General features: G+C 41.0%; 2 protein-coding genes across 3 annotated transcripts; one reads left to right on the top strand and one right to left on the bottom strand.

Moving 5' to 3' along the window:
- Positions 1-1626: 1626 nt before the first annotated feature.
- On the bottom strand, positions 1627-5988 carry LOC130210609 (caspase a-like). 2 transcript variants are annotated; one of them, XM_056441059.1, is made up of 8 exons: positions 5785-5988; positions 4514-4798; positions 4300-4388; positions 3460-3636; positions 3118-3361; positions 2845-2988; positions 2581-2690; positions 1627-2461 (listed from the first exon to the last, which is right to left on the bottom strand). In XM_056441059.1, exons 1-8 carry the CDS (start codon positions 5789-5791, stop codon positions 2357-2359), a joined length of 1161 nt encoding a protein of 386 aa, XP_056297034.1. In that variant the 5' UTR covers positions 5792-5988; the 3' UTR covers positions 1627-2356. The 2 variants fall into 2 exon arrangements, with proteins under 2 accessions (XP_056297034.1, XP_056297035.1); XM_056441060.1 differs by lacking the exon at positions 5785-5988 and adding an exon at positions 5385-5473.
- A 7322-nt stretch (positions 5989-13310) lies between these two features.
- Positions 13311-19539, top strand: LOC130210594 (rab5 GDP/GTP exchange factor-like). Its single transcript, XM_056441030.1, has 9 exons — positions 13311-13400; positions 13837-14028; positions 14617-14784; positions 15219-15396; positions 16018-16099; positions 16583-16715; positions 16860-16951; positions 17073-17329; positions 18650-19539. The coding sequence occupies exons 2-9, from the start codon at positions 13856-13858 to the stop codon at positions 19079-19081; spliced, it is 1515 nt and encodes a 504-aa protein (XP_056297005.1). The 5' UTR covers positions 13311-13400; positions 13837-13855; the 3' UTR covers positions 19082-19539.
- The last annotated feature ends 281 nt before the right edge of the window (positions 19540-19820 follow it).

Here is a 19820-nt window from a genome sequence, read left to right as displayed (position 1 = left end):
GACGAGAGACCCATTTCTCAGCAATAATTTCTCCAATTTGATATAACAAATCAAAAACAACATTATTTTGGGCATTATATGAAAACATATTAAAACTAGAATGGGCACTCGGTAGAGCGCATACCTTCGCATATCACAAGATTGGGCATTGATTGGACAAAAATGTATCGTGCTATGGTAAAAAATAGAATTTGACCTTTCCATGACCTTGACCTTTGACCCGATTGATCCCAAAATCTAATCAAATGGTCCCCGGATAATAACCAATCATCCCACCAAATTTCATGCGATTCAAGAACATTTTGACCTGTTCATGACCTTTGACCTTGACCTTTGACCCGATCGATCCCAAAATCTAATCAACTGGTCCCCGGATAATAAACAATCATCCCACCAAATTTCATGCGATTCTTATTCGGCAATAACGTCATCACACAGCATCATAGGCCAATAATATTCAATTTCATGTCAATTTGTTTTGTGTGGTTCAAAATCACAAATACCAAACTAGCCTCAGAGGGCTTTACAATCTGTCCACAGATAACTTCTTCTGTCCACACGAACAATAACAGAGCCCCCTTTTGTATCATATATGGCAAATATGGAATATAAGTCGGGCTGCTCCCTGGGCGCTTCATAGCAGCCCACCATGCTTAGAATGGGTTCTATGCATCTGCATCTATATGAGGATTGAGAATATGAGAAGTGTAATTATATTTTAAGTTTAAGAAAATAAGTTTGTTGGGTAGTAAAAGGCTGATCACGTTTCTTTGTCTCCCCGAAGTTAGTTTGAAAAAGGATTTGAGTTCAAATGATTTTGGCTACATGTGCATTTAGCTATCCAAGGAATTCACTTCAGTTTATTAAGACAGTCCAGCATCACACATTTAGTAAAAAAACACAACAGGACAACAACAGTCAACATTTCTGACATTTCTGTGTTAATCGTCTTTAACCTTTGAGAAATGTAATACTGATAATATGCACATTTTCTGTGTTGCCTTGGCCATAGAGAGTAAAAAATGGATGTCATACTTTGTATAGTTATATGACGTCCATGAGTAAGCAACCTGTTGAATACAAGTTGATACACATGCTTCATTGATTCAAAGCTTACATACTTGTAATTGATCATATTAGTTGTATCATGTATGTATTATGAGACAAAGGGCACAAAGACGTATAAAAGCTTGCCTACGACAAAACACTGAGACAAAAAGAGACACAAATCCACTGTGAACCATGCGGATGTATCTTTATGTATCTTAAAGCAACACTATGTAACAATTGTACCTTCTTTTGGTTATGTTGTTTCATTCGCCCTTAGCAACTCAATCAAGGGGGAAAGGTACAATACGCTAAAAAAAAAAAAGGGAATGGGCGGATCTGCGAATTCTGGTGTTAACTCTCTCTGCTCAAATGGTCGTAAAAGAAAAACACACAGTCGATATGCGGAAACCCAAATTTTATTATATTAAATCAAATTCAATGCATCTGCAAGCCCCAAAATGAACACATACACTAAACAATCAAACCCACTCAAAACGAAGTATCATCCCCGGATCCCGACAGTCCCCAAAGTCTTTGCAGTCCCCCAAAACAAAAGTAAATGACTGTACCCGCACACACCCCTCCCCCCAAAAGCCGGCAAACAGCTGACCGACCAGGCGGAAACGTGGCGAGGCGCCGCGTTCAATCCCCGCGCTACTTCACCCTAGTCCGGTAGGTGCTGGGCCAGTTCACAGTGTTCCTGCGCAGTCTTCTATTAGTGATCCCGCCCGTTGGTATAAATCCAAAATAGAAACAGTCGCCGGATTGCTGCCGTTCTGAGTCCGCCACCTGTCAGCGCGCTCCAAACAAAAACCCTTGCGTCACCTCCCCCTCGTCACCTTTTATAACCCGTGACACGTACAAATAATAACAATAATAATAATAATAATTATAATACAGGACAACACATGATCCTAACTCAATACAAGTGTCTGCGAGGCTGCGTCTATCGTAACTGGGTATTTACGACACTGAAGTAAACGTTAAATACCTCAAAAACTGAAGGGGGCGCTAAAAGGGAAAAACTACATAGTGGGGCTTTAAAGGTTGTTTTGTGTCTTCGTTGTCAATGTGAGTCTTGTGGTCTCTTTGAAGTCGGTCTTATGTCTCTGTAAAGTTGTGTGTCTGTTGTTGATTTGAAACTTTGAAACTTTTTTACATCTACGTTTTTGGTCCCCAAGCGTGTGACCGAACGAACCCTTCAGTAAATCCTCAACCCGTGTCATCTATTCACAAAATTGCATCTCAATCACACACATTTGAAAATGTGGCTACAAGTCTGACTGAAACAGAAGTGAATCCTGCCTCAGAGGCCCGGGAAGAAGTAGAAGCGCTTTGTCAGCGTGCATCTGTCTTTGGACGGCATCTGTCTTCTGGTTTGACTGGAAAAATCTTCAAAGCGCTGCATGACCTGTGTGGTTGAAACAAACGTTGTATAAATTAAGCCAAGATGAATGAAACAAGGGCATCATCACTGCTGCTCGCTATGTGGTGGCCTTTCCTCGTTAACCGATATTACGCTCCATTTACTTTTCTGAAAAGTTCCTCGATGTCATCGCTGTGTGCGGAGCTGTACAGCACCTCAGCAACGTACTGAATGAGAAAAGACCCGTGATCTTGGTGTCTATATGAGACCGTATCTGGAGGGAAACCATAGAGAAATAGGTGATACATTTTGTTTTTTATGACATAAAGTAACTTTTTCTGAGCAGAGTTCCATGCAGATTTTTATATTACTCTTCATTGTGTTATGAGCTATAGTGTAAGATCTAATAACGTTTAACTTTCACTCACCAGGGGTGCAGGAAAGAAGAGAAATGAAGTCTTTTTCTTTGTTTACAAATCTCAAATGATCATCCTCAATGTTATCTTCGCCAACATGATCACAGGACACATTTGGGTCTGCAGCATCTCCAACCAGCACCGATCCCCCCTCCTCTGAAACACATGGGGCATACTTTGAACACAGTGTGCGAGAGCCTCGCTCACTCAGACAACCAATGAGACACAAGCCGACTCCTGCATTAATGCATACGAGTGTGTCTTCTCTCTGTGAGGTTGAGTCACCTCCTCTGCAGGCCTGGATGATGATGATCTTGGGTTTGTTCAGCAGCGCAGGACATTTCTGTGGGCCCAAGTGTTTGTAAATGTTGTTGATGGGGAACTCATCTTGTTGTTCACCACCATCCTTTTTACAGTCGACACCGAGGACAGCTCCCAGTTTCCCGTGTGACATGATAACCAACAACACGCTGTCTGTCTTGTTGAGTTTCCGATGTTTAGAGAACTCAATGACGGCGTCATCGATTTCCTGTGACACGAAACACAAAAAGGCAAACATCAGTGACTGTATCACGAAGCCAATCCAACACAAAATCAGCTGTTTAATGTCCCTTTCTGTGATGGTACCTTTCCTGTGAGGTTTGTGTGTTTCACCACCTCGTATCCCAGCGCTGTGAGCAGTTTCTCTGTGTTCTCCTCGTCCTTCTCAGCTCCATTTCTGTTAAATTTCTCATCAGTAAACTTTATGTTAGTGATCAGCAGGGCCACACGATTGCTCATGGAGTTTTTGGCCGCAGGGTAAATCTGGAAAACAGATTTAAAGGGAAAGAAGTATTACAAGAAATGTGAATTTGTCTTGAAATATTGTCACACTATAAAAAGAGAATAGTTGTAATATTGTACACTGTTAAAAGAGATTTTTTTTGACCAACTAACTGAATTCTTGAATTACTTTAATTGGTAAAAAAACAATTGAATTAAGTTTTCTCTAATTAAATTAACAAGTTAGATTAACCCAATTGGTCTAAATCAGATGACTGTAATAATTTGATTGTTTTCATATTATTGGTTTGCATTACTCCAATTTAAAATGAAGGCAACTCAACTTAAGGTTTCCAGTTTTTCCAACTCAATCATTTGCTTTATCCAAAAGTAAAATACTGCTCCTTTACAACCCAATAATATAGTTTCAGGAAAGGTAATTTTTTTAGTAACCGTAGTGTGACATTTTTGTTTGTTCAATCTAATTAAAATACCTTTCCCCACATTACAATTTTAAGTTGCCTGAAAGAAACATTATAGACCCAAATCTGATGTCTTTTAAACTTTATTATATCCTGTAAATGTAAAAGTCTATAGACTTTCTTTTAAATAAAAAATATTTGTGCCACTTGTGAAACAACACTTTTCTATCGAAATACAGGAACCTATTAAATAAACTTGACATGGTTTTAATGAAGGACTAACATTTCTATCGTTCTGTTTCTCCCTCCAGAAGGCCTCAGTGGTATGGATGAGCGTGGCGGAGCAATCCTGCTTCATCTGTTGCTCTGCAGCTGGGAACAGAAGAACATTTCTGTTCACAATGGTGTGCTTCTTTCTGTGTAATACAACTCTATTTATGACAGCGTCAAACAAGGATATTAGCTATACCAGCTATAGCTGAAATATGTCAGCTCACCCGGCGGAGCAGGTCGACCAGAGGACAGACCAAGGTCAGAGGAGAGCGAAGGATCTCTGCTTTGGAGGTGATCGATGAGGTTTCTGCTGGCTTCCTCTCCTTTCTTCTTCACAATGTCAATGAGACTGCGGGCTCTGTCGTCCGCTCTGCTGTTCTCTTTGATGATTGAGTTTTTCTGGCTATCGTTCAAGACACCATCTTCTAAAAGGTCGTCCAGGAGCTGGTTTATCAGTTCTTTGGAGGCCTTTTCCACAAACCTAGTCCTCAAAGCGGCAAGCTCCTGAGCTAGAAGAGGAGATGTGAAGCAAATGAAACCACACAAATCAAAAGGTTTGATTTAAACAGATGTACGAGCATGAGTGAGACATTAGGGATATGTGTTATTTAGGATATCCTCTTTGATAAAAAAAGGCCGAACACAATACAAAACTGGGAAAAAACCCTGTTAAAGTTATACAATTCAACACGACCACCAAATACATCCTCTCAAAACATTTGAATTAAGTTGGATCAACACTTCTACACAAAAACTGAGCATTATAACATTGACAACGTTGTAGCTAATATACTGGTTTTTGAGTGGATAATAATTTCTTTAAAATCAAAGTACAAATGAGGTGAATTATCTTTTTTGTGAGTAAGGATGATACATTAAGTTAAACTTGAGAAATTCACAACACTGTACATCCTGCATTCAATTATCACTTCAGCATGTGTTTATAACCTTGTTGTACACTCGAGACATTAATCTATGTTTTGAATATTTACATTTGTGTTCAAATAGTTATGCAACACTTTGCGATATAAACGGATGTGTATATGTTATGTTGCGGAAGATCGGTGCCCTGCTTCCTCCTCGCCGTGTGCTTACCCATTGTTTTCTTACTTCACTTGATATGTTGACAACTATAACAAGCTTGTGTCATTTCACTCCATAAACGAATCATTAGACCATCAGGGCTGACCTGTGTCATTTGGACACGTTAGCTCCATAAACTCGGGCTGTCTCGGTTGTATTATCCACATAATAGGGCGCACCAGCAAAGTGAAACTAAAACGTGGCACACAGAATGATGAAGAGGTTCCGTTGGCATACTTTGTTAATCAAAAGAAGTGTCAACTATCTTATTTCTAACCCTCACTGTGCAGACCACTCGCATAAAAACACGACTCGAGTGGATCTGCAACCAGACTGATCTCACGCGTAATTACGTCAACATACTTCAAAGTTATGGTCTCTTTTAAAGTACATCTCGAGCGTGACACCTTACCTGCCATCTCCAAAATCTCCTATGACAGTATTGTTTTCAAATCATAAAGCTTCATGCCGCGTAAAGACCCTTTGGGCGGGAGATGGTTTCCTGTTCGACGACGAGTAGCTATATGACCAGTACACGTACACGTACAGCTGCAGACGCACAACCTGTGGGTTTGCATAAAGAGAGCAACTGGCGCAACTGGCGCAACGAGCTCTTTGTGATTATAAACCGCATAGTTGAGGCGCGAATGACCCGCATTCGGTGCGCCTCTTCCAGCAACTGTACGGTCATGTGAGCCGCCGCACCTCTATTCATGGTGTTACGGTACGAGGGCTTGTACGACCCACAAAGCACGACGAGACACCCATTTCTCAGCAATAATTTCTCCAATTTGATATAACAAATCAAAAACAACATTATTTTGGACATTATATGAAAACATATTTAAATAACATATGCAGTAAAACGACTGTACTGCTTTTAATTTTCAAATCCAATGATTATATTTATAATTTCACAATATTATAACTTATTAAAGCAGATACTTAACTAGAATGGGCACTCGGTAGAGCGCATACCTTCGCATATCACAAGATTGGGCATTGAATTATGAACATTTTGGCATTAGTTGCATGCCAATTGGACAAAAATGTATCGTGCTATGGTAAAAAAAGAGTTTGACCTTTTGACCTTGACCTTTGACCCGATTGATCTCAAAATCTAATCAAATGGTCCCCGGATAATAACCAATCATCCCACCAAATTTCATGCGATTCAAGAACATTTTGACCTGTTCATGACCTTTGACCTTGACCTTTGACCCGATCGATCCCAAAATCTAGTCAACTGGTCTCCGGATAATAAACAACCATCCCACCAAATTTCATGCGATTCGGTTCAATACTTTTTGAGTTCTGCGAAAGATTTTGACCTGTTCATGACCTTTGACCCGATCGATCCCAAAATCTAATCAACTGGTCCCCGGATAATAAACAATCATCCCACCAAATTTCATGCGATTCGGTTCAATACTTTTTGAGTTCTGCGAAAGATTTTTGACCTGTTCATGACCTTTGACCTTTGACCCGATCGATCTGTTATTAAAGGATATCTTTAAAAGGTTATAAGCACTGGTTTGTTGTTCACGAGGACCTCTGCTTTTTCCATGGTTATTTTTATGAGATTTTACAGTCTTTAATTCATTAATTCCAAATGAATGTTGTTTTTGACTTGTTCTATCAAATTGGGCAAATCATTGCTTAAACTAGTGGGCGCATACCTCGCATATCACAAGATTGGGCATTGAATTATGAACATTTTGGCATTAGTTGCATGCCAATTGGACAAAAATGTATCGTGCTATGGTAAAAAAAAAAGATGTTGACCTTTCTATGACCTTGACCTTTGACCCGATTGATCCCAAAATCTAATCAAATGGTCCCCGGATAATAACCAATCATCCCACCAAATTCCATGTGATTCAAGAAGATCTGACCTGTTCATGACCTTTGACCTTGACCTTTGACCCGATCGATCCCAAAATCTAATCAACTGGTCCCCGGATAATAAACAATCATCCCACCAAATTTCATGCGATTCGGTTCAATGCTTTTTGAGTTATGCGAAAGATTCTGACCTGTTCATGACCTTTGACCCGATCGATCCCTAAATCTAATCAACTGGTCCCCGGATAATAAACAATCATCCCACCAAATTTCATGGGATTCGGTTCAATACTTTTTGAGTTTTGCGAAAGATTTTGACCTGTTCATGACCTTTGACCTTGACCTTTGACCCGATCGATCCCAAAATCTAGTCAACTGGTCTCCGGATAATAAACAATCATCCCACCAAATTTCATGCGATTCGGTTCAATACTTTTTGAGTTCTGCGAAAGATTTTGACCTGTTCATGACCTTTGACCTTTGACCCGATCGATCCCAAAATCTAATCAACTGGTCCCCGGATAATAAACAATCATCCCACCAAATTTCATGCGATTCGGTTCAATACTTTTTGAGTTCTGCGAAAGATTTTGACCTGTTCATGACCTTTGACCTTTGACCCGATCGATCTGTTATTAAAGGATATCTTTAAAAGGTTATAAGCACTGGTTTGTTGTTCACGAGGACCTCTGCTTTTTCCATGGTTATTTTTATGAGATTTTACAGTCTTTAATTCATTAATTCCAAATGAATGTTGTTTTTGACTTGTTCTATCAAATTGGGCAAATCATTGCTTAAACTAGAACGGGTACTCGGTAGAGCGCATACCTTCGCATATCACAAGATTGGGCATTGAATTATGAACATTTTGGCATTAGTTGCATGCCAATTGGACAAAAATGTATCGTGCTATGGTAAAAAATTTCAAGCGATTCGGTTCAATACTTTTTGAGTTTTGCGAATAACACGCATACAAATAAATAAATAAATAAATACACGGCGATCAAAACATAACCTTCCGGCATTTTCAATGCAAAGGTAATAATGGTCTCTCTCTCTGTGCTCTTTGGCAGTATAAACCTCTGTACCGTAACACCATGAATAGAGGTGCAGTACATTTCAAGCGGCGGCTCACTTGACCGTGGATTTCCAGCAGCATGTTTACCTTCGCATTGAAAATGCGGAAGGTTATGTTTTGATCGCGTGTATTTATTACCTTCGCATTGAAAATGCCGGAAGGTTATGTTTTGATTTGTATGCGTGTTATTCGCAAAACTCAAAAAGTATTGAACCGAATCGCATGAAATTTGGTGGGATGATTGTTTATTATCCGGGGACCAGTTGATTAGATTTTGGGATCGATCGGGTCAAAGGTCAAGGTCAAAGGTCATGAACAGGTCAAATCTTCTTGCATCACATGGAATTTGGTGGGATGATTGGTTATTATCCGGGGACCATTTGATTAGATTTTGGGATCAATCGGGTCAAAGGTCAAGGTCAAGGTCATGGAAAGGTCAAAATCTTTTTTTTACCATAGCACGATACATTTGTGTCCAATTGGCATGCAACTAATGCCAAAATGTTCATAATTCAATGCCCAATCTTGTGATATGAGGCTACGCTCTACAGTGCCCATTCTGGTTTATTTATTTATTTGTAAGCGTAACAAAAAGTTGTAAACCGAATCGCATGAAATTTGGTGGGATGATTGGTTATTATCCGGGGACCATTTGATTAGACCTTGGGATCGATCGGGTCCAAAGTCAAGGTCAAGGTCATGAAAAGGTCAACATCTTCTTTTTACCATAGCACGGTCAATTTTTATCCAATTGGCATGCAACTAATACCAAAATGTTCATAACTCAATGCCCAATCTTGTGATATGCGAAGGTATGCGCTCTACCGAGTGCCCGTTCTAGTTTAATTGTGCAAACAGATTGACAACAAAATGTAAATATTTTCCTGTCATTCCATTAAACGATGAGAAATTCGTCCCATTACAGGATACATTCATGTAAAGTAGAAACTGCAAGAAAGTTTTATTTGTGATTTCCTATCATTCACGATGGATTAGTCAATTAAAACAACACACAGTTTTTAAAAAAAATTATAGTTTTGTTGTCATGCACGATGCAACGGGATTTGAAAGGGGACCCAATATGCTCAATCTCAGGTTATAGTTGTATTTGGGGTTTCTGCTTCAACATTTTAAATGCCTTACTTTTTAAAACCTGTCTCTTTAAACCTCCCTATAGAAAAAGCCCAGTCTGCTCTGACTGGCTTGTGAGAAAAATATGTCATACCTTAACAAAGGTAGATCTAAATTATATAAGGAATCTGCAAAGGAAATCGAAAGTATGATATAATCTGAATGCCTTTATTAAATTAATCACATGTTTACAGACAGCACTCAAAACCTTGACAGGGTTGTCTAATGTCACAGTTTTGGGGTTAGTATTCTAGATACTTATAGTATATTCGTATGTACAGTGTTCTATGACGCAAACACATAACAGGGTAACGTTAGAAGAATATTAATAAATAAATATAAATAATAAAAAATAATCCTGGATATGTTAGCGACACTGGTGACTACAGGAATCTTAATATTCATATATATATGATATGTATTTATATCTATATTATATGTATATATATGATATGTGTGTGTGTGTGTGTGTGTGTGTACACAGCAATAATCAACTTGTCACGTTATCGTTGCATTGTTTAATGCGACACAGTTCATACTATAGATTAATCAAAGTAATGTGTCTGTGCAGAGTTGTTGCTGTTATCATATTTATATTTTCACCTCATTCTGCTGTTTCTTGGGCGAACACCGCAGAAGCTGCTGACCCACTCAGTGCGTTTACATGCATTCGAATAACTGACTTAGTCGGACTGAAATCGAATTATCCGTTTCATGTAAACACCTTAGTTCGACTATGTGCGGTCCGACTACGATCCGATTAACACCCCTGGATAACTCGATCCGATCCGGTTGATAATTCGATTATAGCGGCATGTAACGGTGAATTGGATTAGGAACTGGATTTTGCGTCTTTGCGCGTAGCGAGATCCCGCGCCCTCCCTCCCATGTCGTGACCCGATAAGTTGTCACTGCCAGAAAACAACCAACTGTCTCCCAGGTGGTTGCTTACTGCTGCCTTGTGATAATCCATAAATGTGTTACCTTCACATTTAGAATGCATGGTTTCTAGTTATCAGGGCACCTTAAATGTAATTATTTCCTTTTCATAATTTATCCTGCTCTTAGTCTGGTAGACGGTAAGCTGGTTGTTGTTTATCCAATATGAATGGTGATTTCCATTTGTGTCTTTTGGGAAACAACCCAGAATAATGATCAGGTGGTCCAATAAAACCTTTTTTCTCAAGTCACCTGCCTTTTTTAATTTCTCAACTTCCTGTTTATTGTCATATTCCTGGGCAACATACAAAGTTATTCACACATTCATCATGTTTTAAAGATCCGTCATTTTTTTTTCTAAGAGTGATGCTGCTTCGTCATAAAAGATATTTTTTCCTTTGATTCAACGAATATGGATAACTAGAATGGGCACTCGGTAGAGCGCATACCTTCGCATATCACAAGATTGGGCATTGCATTATGAACATGTTGGCATTAGTTGCATGCCAATTGGATAAAAATGGTAAAAGAAGATTTTGACCTTTCCATGACCTTTGACCCGATTGATCCCAAAATCTAATCAAATGCTCCCGTATAATAACCATACATCCCACCAAATTTCATGCGATTCAAGAAGATGTTGACCTTTTCATGACCTTGACCTTTGACCCGATCGATCCCAAAATCGGATAATAACATCATCCCACCAAATTTCATGCGATTCGGTTTAATACTTTTTGAGTTAGGCGAATAACACGCATACAAATAAATACGCGGCGATCAAAACATAACCTTCCGCATTTTCAAGGCGAAGGTAATAACCGTAGAAAGTGAACCCACATATCTCAGTACCTATAGAAATATAAATGGGGTTTGCGTTAATTGTAGGACTGGTGGTTCAATCATTCGAGCAAATGAAACGGATAATAAAACTCAGGTATTAGAAGATGTATTACATTTATTTTTTTACTTTTTCTGGAGGCACAATAACACCCAAATAAGGAAAATAAACACACAAAGCAGTTCATTTCTTGACCCTGTGCTGCCTGTTGCGATACCTGGAGCTTGCAGATTCATTTTCACATTTAGCACCCACTTCATTTTCCTACAGCAGTCAGTTTAACACAACAACCAACATCGTCTGAACAACAACAACAGACTCCACGGCATCTCAGAGGCTGTGCAGGAAGTGTCGTGACTCCCACCGTGACCAGGATATTCCTAATTATTAGTCATCACCGTCACATTGTTCAAATGTAATGCTTAGTTGGCTGTAGCATCCCTCTCACACACACTCACAGTCAGATTCATAAATGTATAGATGCTGCTGCTGCAGCGCTACCTCGTGGCTAAACAACATGGTTACTCAGACATCATATCTAATGTGGTCGCAAAAGCACAAAGTAAATATGCTGTAATCCTTGAGCCCAGCATTTGAGAAAAAAACTCAGAGGGACAGCTAAAGCAAAACTGAATGAAGCATCTCAAATAAAAAAGTCCAGGATGTTCTGGACCAAATGTGGGGATGATTGCTCCCACTCTGTAGGAAAAGCAGCAACAAAATAACACTAATGACAAACAATTAAAAATAGAATTAAAACGACCTATGGGTGTGGCTTATATGGGTCGATTCATCTGGTCCAAGAATGACATATTTATTGTTTCCAAGACTTCCGGTTCAAAAGTGAAAGCGGAAAAAAAGAGGAACAAAAGAAATGTAATTGTGTCAAAACGCTACATTTGCAATTTTTAAACAAACAAAGACTACACTATTGGGGATGATTACTGTAATACTTCTGCAAATACATTTTGTTATACATCCACGATTAAAAAGGAATAAAAATGCATTCAAAAAGACAACGCACTTGAACACGTTTTTAATTTCTTAAAATTCTTTATGAAAGAAATGAATTCCATTTGTGTTCCTCTTTTATCTTTTGGACCTTGGCGATTCGAGAATCGCCTTCCCACCCACCCTTTCTGTGAATCTCACACCCCATTACCTCTCTTACCACACGTCGTGGTGGGGGTTTCTGCCAATTAACAGAACAAATTCCTGCTGGAAGTCACTTCTATACATAAACTCTGTTTTGGTGGTCCGTGACGTCACTAGCGACGTCACAGAACCAGAGAACATACATGTCATGTGACAATGTTTCCATGGTGACCTCGTCTGTCCACGTAGGTTTTGTTCGTCTGTTTTTTCGTTTCATTCAAAATATGGAATACGGAAATAACGTGGTTTCTTCGTTTACCGTTTGAAACCAAAAACGGAAACACGGAAAAACACTTGTGTATTCCGTTTCTGTCTGAAACCAAAAACGATCGAACGGAAGTGCTTAAAATGAAAGTCAAAATAAAAGCCTGTGATATATATTCAGGGGTCCACATAACTGGTATGCAGGTACGCATGCGCGAAGATAATCAACAATGCGTAATGCCATTTGTGTTACTTCGCGCCTTTGCGTACTTGAGCAATCTGATATTGATCGTCTCTACAGCATGTCATTCTGTCTCTACGTGTCGCGTTAACACTTCTCGGCTTTCTGTCTCGCGCGCTGCAGAGCTCCGATGCCGGCGTGTGCGCGCACATCGGGACGGAGAAAAATAAAGGTCACTCTAATTTGCTCAAAACTGCAGTGCAGCAGACTTTTATTAAATGAGAATATACGTTTTAAACTAAAGTTGTCAAATAAATGTAGACCAGTGGATTACAAAGAGGTGTACAATATATATATATATATATATATATATATATATAACACATTTAAACTTGGGTCTTGTTGAAAGGGTTATGTAATTAACGGCATTTATTTCCAGTATAACTTGGGCTATTGCAATGTGGTAACATTACCGCTAGGGGGCGACAACTCATCGGTTAACCTGATTTGGAACAAAACACAAAGAAGAAACAGCTGACAGACAAAATGGCTGCGGGACAAAGCTAGAGGCTCGGCCCATGTAAACATTCCCCAACAGGAGACAGGAGCGAGGAAAACGTGACTCGACACCCTCTTGACGTTGCGAATGAGAGAGTATGTCGACACACTATTAATCCCATCGGCAGCATCTTCAATGACAGCGTGAATCCAGATAGATTAGATTACTAGATTAGCTCTGTGAACACTGACAGCTAGCTAGCTGTTAGCTGCACATTAGCTTGTTGATTTCGCGTTTTTGAGTAATCTTTGCGGTGTGAAGAAATTTTAGTAATTCAGAGAGAAGCTGTCTTTGAGAAGATATGTCAGTAATCACTGAAAGAGAGGGGGGGGGGCTTGATTAACTGTGATGTTTTGGACAATGCTATAATACACGGTGACGGGATTTAGACTCGAGAGCAGCGACGTGACGAGTCAACGCTGCTCTTTGATTAATGAGCCTCTCCGTTACCGTGTCGGTCAATTCGCTTGTGTTTCGCTCTCACTGTTACGATTGATGCAGTTTCCTGTTTTTCTTCGTTGCACGAAACAGTCTTCCTCACTGGTGAAGGATGATGAGCCAGCGGCGTGGGATCCATCTGGACCAATCAGAGCTGCTTTGCACAAAAGGATGTGGTTTTTATGGCAACACCGGCTGGCAGGGCCTGTGCTCCAAGTGCTGGCGAGAGGAAAATCAGCGAGAGAAGCAAACCCAGATTCAAGAGGACTGGGCACTTGCTGAGAGGTTTGTCTGTGTCTCTTTCGTCCTGGGTACAATCATGGACGGATTAAGAAACCACGGGCCCCTGGGCCTGGACGTGTCAAGGGCCCCCCCCCCACCCGCAAAAAAAAACAACTCACAGGCCCCCTGAGCTCACGGGCCCCCTGAACTCACGGGCCCCTGAGCTCACGGGCCCCTGAGCTCACGGGCCCCCTGAACTCACGGGCCCCTGAACTCACGGGCCCCTGAGCTCATGGGCCCCCTGAGCTCACGGGCCCCTGGTGCCGGTAGGCTCGTTCGGTAATCCATCCCTCAGTAGGACTATTGGGGCCCTGTTACTGACATGAATGACTTAAGCCCAGCATATACCGGCTACGGCGCATCGTGTCATATCATCATATTCATATCAATACAATGTTAATCACAGCGACGTCACGCGCGGAGGCTCAGGCCCAGGGGCCCCCTGAGCTCATGGGCCCCTGGGCCTGGGCCCGGTAGGCCCGTTGGTTAATCCATCTCTGGGTACAATGGGCATTACTAACAGGGAAGCACCGTGTCTTTTGTTCCTTTTACCGTCTGTCCATCTGACAGCTGTCTCTCCCTCCTCCGCAGGCTGCAGAGAGAGGAAGAGGAAGCCTATGCAAGCAGACATCCGAAGGCCGAGCCGCAGCCCGCCGTCACACCCTTCAGCAAGTTTGAGGAAAGAAAGACGAAGGAAAAGTCCAGCAAAGTAAACACCGTCACAAAGTTTTTTACTGCTTCCACAAAAACATCAAAAAAGGTACATGCTCAACTGAAAGCGATGCAAGCCATTTATCAATCACAAAATAATGGATTGATAAATAAATGGCTTACGTTTTCATTGCTGTTCTTGTGTTAAAGGATCTATTTTGTCGTTATCAAGTGGGAGAGATATTTATATCCATCCTGCTTATTTTCGGCCTGTTTTGCCCAAAGTGTTTTTCTGCCTTTTGAGGAGTACAAATAGTAAGAAACAAAACCAGACTGAGGTTGCCAAAATTGTAGCTGTTTGTGTTTTCAATGCAATCACGTACCTAGATGTGTAGTGTGATAACCAACACACCGTCACGGTTGAAATACGATGATTCGTGCGCAGCATGTGGGTATTTGGTGAAAATGCTTTCAGTGTTTGAAGCTTTGATGAAAGTAAAGTTAAATGTTGTGACATGTAATGTAATAAAATGTCTTCCCCCAGGCACTCCTTTTGAGTCTCAGTCCAGCCCGAGCTCCAGCTCCTCTGCCGGCCAGCGCTCCTCTGTGGACAGTGACCATGCAACACGAGAGTTCATTGACTTTCTCAAGCCCCTGAAGTCCGGCAGGGAGATCTTCAAGCAGTGCCGGGCCTTCACTGAGAGCATGGTCTATAAGCGGGTGAGCTAAAGGGGATCACGTTAGTTTCTGGGTGATTTGAACTTGAAGGAACCATTTCATTCTTATGTAATACATTATTTATTTCTGGCTTAGTTTAAGATGGTGTTTTTTAATTACATTCATACACTGGAACCAATACTGTTCATATCAGTGTACTTTCCACCGTTGTTTATTTGTGATGGTGTTCATTAACACCTGTCTTGATTTATTGCTTTTAACATCACAATCACTGAATAAAATGAGCTTTAATTATTGCTCCAACTCAAATGCTAATTTAATTGTTTGCACGACATTGTCACCGCAAACCATCGTTCAGCAGTTACGGAAATATGGTTTACTTCCAAGTGAGATGCTGACTGTCGCACATTTTTGTCTCAAGTGAACTATGTAATGGGGAAATATGCTCCCAGAGTCATTGCAACAGACTTACAGTTTGTCAGACATTTGAAATGGTCACGTAATTGCTACATTTAAACATAACATTAAAACAATTATTCTTAATAAATCACTCTCATAGTTGGGCTTGACTTTGATATTTGATACTCTGCGCTTGTTAGTGTATTTTTAAGCTGAAATTCAATTGAATCTGCTCTGAGTTGTTGATTTCCTGTTCTTGCTCAGGACATGGGCGCTGATGAGCTGTCTGAGTGTGTACAGGACTTCTACCAGAATCTATCAGACCGCCTCCACACCCAGTTCAAAGGTACTGCTTAACTCTTATGAAGAATATGATCAGTTAATGTCCATACCTGCAAACTTGTCACCTTTCGGCGAAATTCTGCGTTATTAAATCAAAATAGGTCATCCACGTGAATCGTGTAGATCCGAAGAATTTTTGTTTTGATGTGGTGTATATATACAGCCTATTTTTGACTTTTAAATATGATTTATTATTTTATTATTATTATTTAATAATTATAAATAAATAATAATTAGAAATTAAATAAAAACACAAACATGCAAAATAGGCTGTGTATATATATACACGTGTTTTCATTTATTTATATATGTATGTGTATATATATACTTCCTGTGTGTATTAGGGCTGCAACAACGAATCGCTAAAAATCGATTATTAAAATAGTTTGCAACGAATTTCATTATCGTTTCGTTGTGTCGTGCGATTATTCACAAACATACATGCTCAATTTGTGTACCTTTTTAATCTTTGTGCTTCTGTTGCTAGGTTCGTCAGAACATGTGGAGAGCGTAATGGATGAAGTAGAAAAGTACATGATGACTCGTCTCTACAAGGAGGTCTTCTGTCCCGAGTCCACAGACGATGAGAAGAAAGACTTGGCCATTCAGAAGAGAATCAGGTTAGCAAACAAAATGACGCTATGCTTAAATTTGGTGATCATGGATATCTCTGCATTCGGTCTTGGCACAAGAAAATACAGTTGCAGCTCGAAGAACTTCAGCCGATTGACTTCCATTGTGATGGTTATGATGTTCCATTACAGAGCCTTGCATTGGGTCACCATTGAGATGCTGTGTGTTCCGGTCGACGAGGAGATCGCTGAGTCGTCAGACAGTGTAGTCAAAGCCATAACAGGTAAGTCTCATTGTTTTTCAGACGGCTATGGTCGGATATTTGGACAGAAGAGATCCAGTAAGATTTTGCAGATAAAACCATTTATTTCTTCTTCTTTTTAAATCTCTCTGCATCATTTCAGACGTGATTGAAATGGATTCAAAGTGCGTGCCCAAGGAGAAGCTGGCGTGCATCACTCGTTGCAGCAAGCACATCTTCAACGCCATCAATATCAGCAAAAAAGAGGCTGCATCTGCAGATGACTTCCTCCCGACGCTCATCTACATTGTGCTGAAAGCAAACCCGCCGCGCCTGCAGTCCAACATCCAGTACATCACCCGCTTCAGCAACCCGAGCCGACTGATGACCGGAGAGGATGGCTACTACTTCACGAATCTGGTGAGGACATGAGTTCATGCTTGCATTTATGTGGTTTAGCATATATCGAAGTCTCGATGTTTCCACATTTCTTCGGAAGTTGTGTTGCGATACTGACGGGTGTTTCTATTATTTTGGCAATCCCAATTATTTCAATCAGAGTACCTTTTTTTTAATTGGCCACTGAGTGTAAATAACATGATCCACATGTCAGATGTTTGCATCATTCCAGGTCAAATAGCAATTCATGTGAGAAGCATCTGAGTTCCAAGTCCAACAGCCGTCTCAATAAGCAATGATACAATGTAGCTGCAAGACATGTTGACATTTTGTGTAGCATAACATAGATTGTGGCTTTATTTTGAAAAGCTCTTGCTTCACTGTGCTGTTGTTCACTCTGGTAGCAAAGTCGAAAAGAAGAGCTGCAAAACGTCACAAATTAACTCCTGGAATTTAGTAAATGTTCAGCTTGTTGGTCGAGCATAGACGGCCTCCATTAGCTAGTTATCCTAAATGCTCCCACACAGCCGATTTAAGGCTTTCTTTTTGGCAGACATAAGCCGTTTCCCTCTGACATGTTTCAGTGCTTTAGGTGGTCGACACGACTCCTTCACACACAAAACAAGCTGGCTCACACGTATTCATTGACTTGCATGAGAGGAGTATTCCTGCCCACACAAATGTCTCGCAAGATAGTTGTTCACAGGGCAACTATGCAGGAACCAGGACACCATAGACATCATACCCTCTATAGTACTCGCGATTATGCAAATGTTATTTTATGAAACCGCAACGTAATGTAACTGTGATATATTTTCACCGTCATTAAGCTAAAATCGGTTAATTCTCACATTCCTACCCTCACTTCATCTTAAATGGTTGCGCATGAAGTTTACTAGTGGCCACAACTGAGACTAATGTACATTTCATTATCCTCATATAAATATTAGTAATTGATGGCCTGTAACTGCGGTAGTTTTTATTATTATACTATTCTCTGATAAATGTCATAATTTCTAAGCGTATACGAGAGGATTCAATGGAAGTTAACGTCCTCGACTGCACGTCTTTTAAATCAGACCAAAGATGGGAACATATTAGTGTATCAAGCTACAATTATCTCTAGAAAAGAGCGGGAACCCTGGTTGCAGCTTCAGCGGCTGTTCTTATGGTGTCATATTTATGTAAGTGTTCTCCAATCAATTTCACATTAAACGTCTCAAGGTCAACGTTTTAAAACTGATTGGTTGAGACATTTCAACTCTCCAACAATGTAATCTGAGTGAACCTGATGCCACAGACTGATGATCTATGAATAACCCTCCACCTCCCTTTCCCCAGTGCTGTGCGGTGGCCTTCATCGAGAAGCTGGACGGTCAGTCTCTGAACCTGAGCTCGGAGGAGTTTGAGCGCTACATGTCGGGCCAGGCATCCCCCCAATGGCCACAGTCCACCGGGGCTACTTCCTGCCCCCCAGGCAGCACGACTCAGGTCCACCAACGGCTGGACCTGCTGGACGGGCTCGGGGAAAGACAGGAGCAGGTCATGGTGAAGGCTCGCCAGCTGGAGGGCGACCTCATCGACTGGACGGACGACGTGGAGCAGAAGGTGCAGAGCGTTCTGGAGAGCTTCCCACCGGGGACGCAAAACCCGACTGCGACCGAGGCCAGCGGGTCGACGACTTCGGCGGCGTCGGCGTCGGCGTTCGACTCCGATAACGTGGAGAACGAGCACCTGCCCCCACCTCTGCTCCCGCAAGTGTTTGCTGGTTGACGTACAGAGGTCTGCTCGACAATAAACGTTCCTCTGGAGGCTTCACTCCCCCTTTCCCCCACGGTTAAACGTTACTGTCCCGTATGCACACAGCATCCGTCTGTTCCACTCCGGCCATTTCTATTCCCTCCTTCCGTAGTCCGAGAGGCCCTGATATTATTACCCTGAACGGTCACCAAACTATAGATTTAAAGGCATAGTTTGGCATTTTGGAAAGCCCACTTATTTGCTTTCTGAACGAGTTAGATGCAAAGAACCATAACCACTCATGTCTGTACGGTAAATATGGAGATTAATGCAAAGGAGCAGACTGACTCCAAGGTCATATCGACCACAGCTGTGGCCCTCAAGCAGTACTTCAGTTCTTAGTTATCCGTGTTATTGTAGTTACATTTAGTGTGTGTGTGTGTGTGTGTGTGTGTGTGTGTGTGTGTGTGTGTGTGTGTGTGTGTGTGTGTGTGTGTGTGTGTGTGTGTGTGTGTGTGTGTGTGTGTGTGTGTGTGTGTGTGTGTGTGTGTGTGTGTGTGTGTGTGTGTGTGTGTGTGTGTGTGTGTGTGTCATTAGCTCCTCCCAGATATGGATACCTTGGTCTTGTTTTCATGCCAGACCTCTCACTCCAGTCATAATCTGGATCTACAAAAGTGATTTTATTTTTCTATCGAGTGGCAGTTATCAATTATTTTGGATAGGGAGCATGAATCCTGTAATATTTACAGTAGTGCTCTTGTTAAAAACAACA

The sequence above is a fragment of the Pseudoliparis swirei genome, chromosome 20 (genome assembly GCF_029220125.1).
Source record: "Pseudoliparis swirei isolate HS2019 ecotype Mariana Trench chromosome 20, NWPU_hadal_v1, whole genome shotgun sequence".
NCBI classification, from domain to species: Eukaryota; Metazoa; Chordata; class Actinopteri; order Perciformes; family Liparidae; genus Pseudoliparis; species Pseudoliparis swirei.
This window is presented reverse-complemented; position numbering and strand designations above follow the sequence as displayed.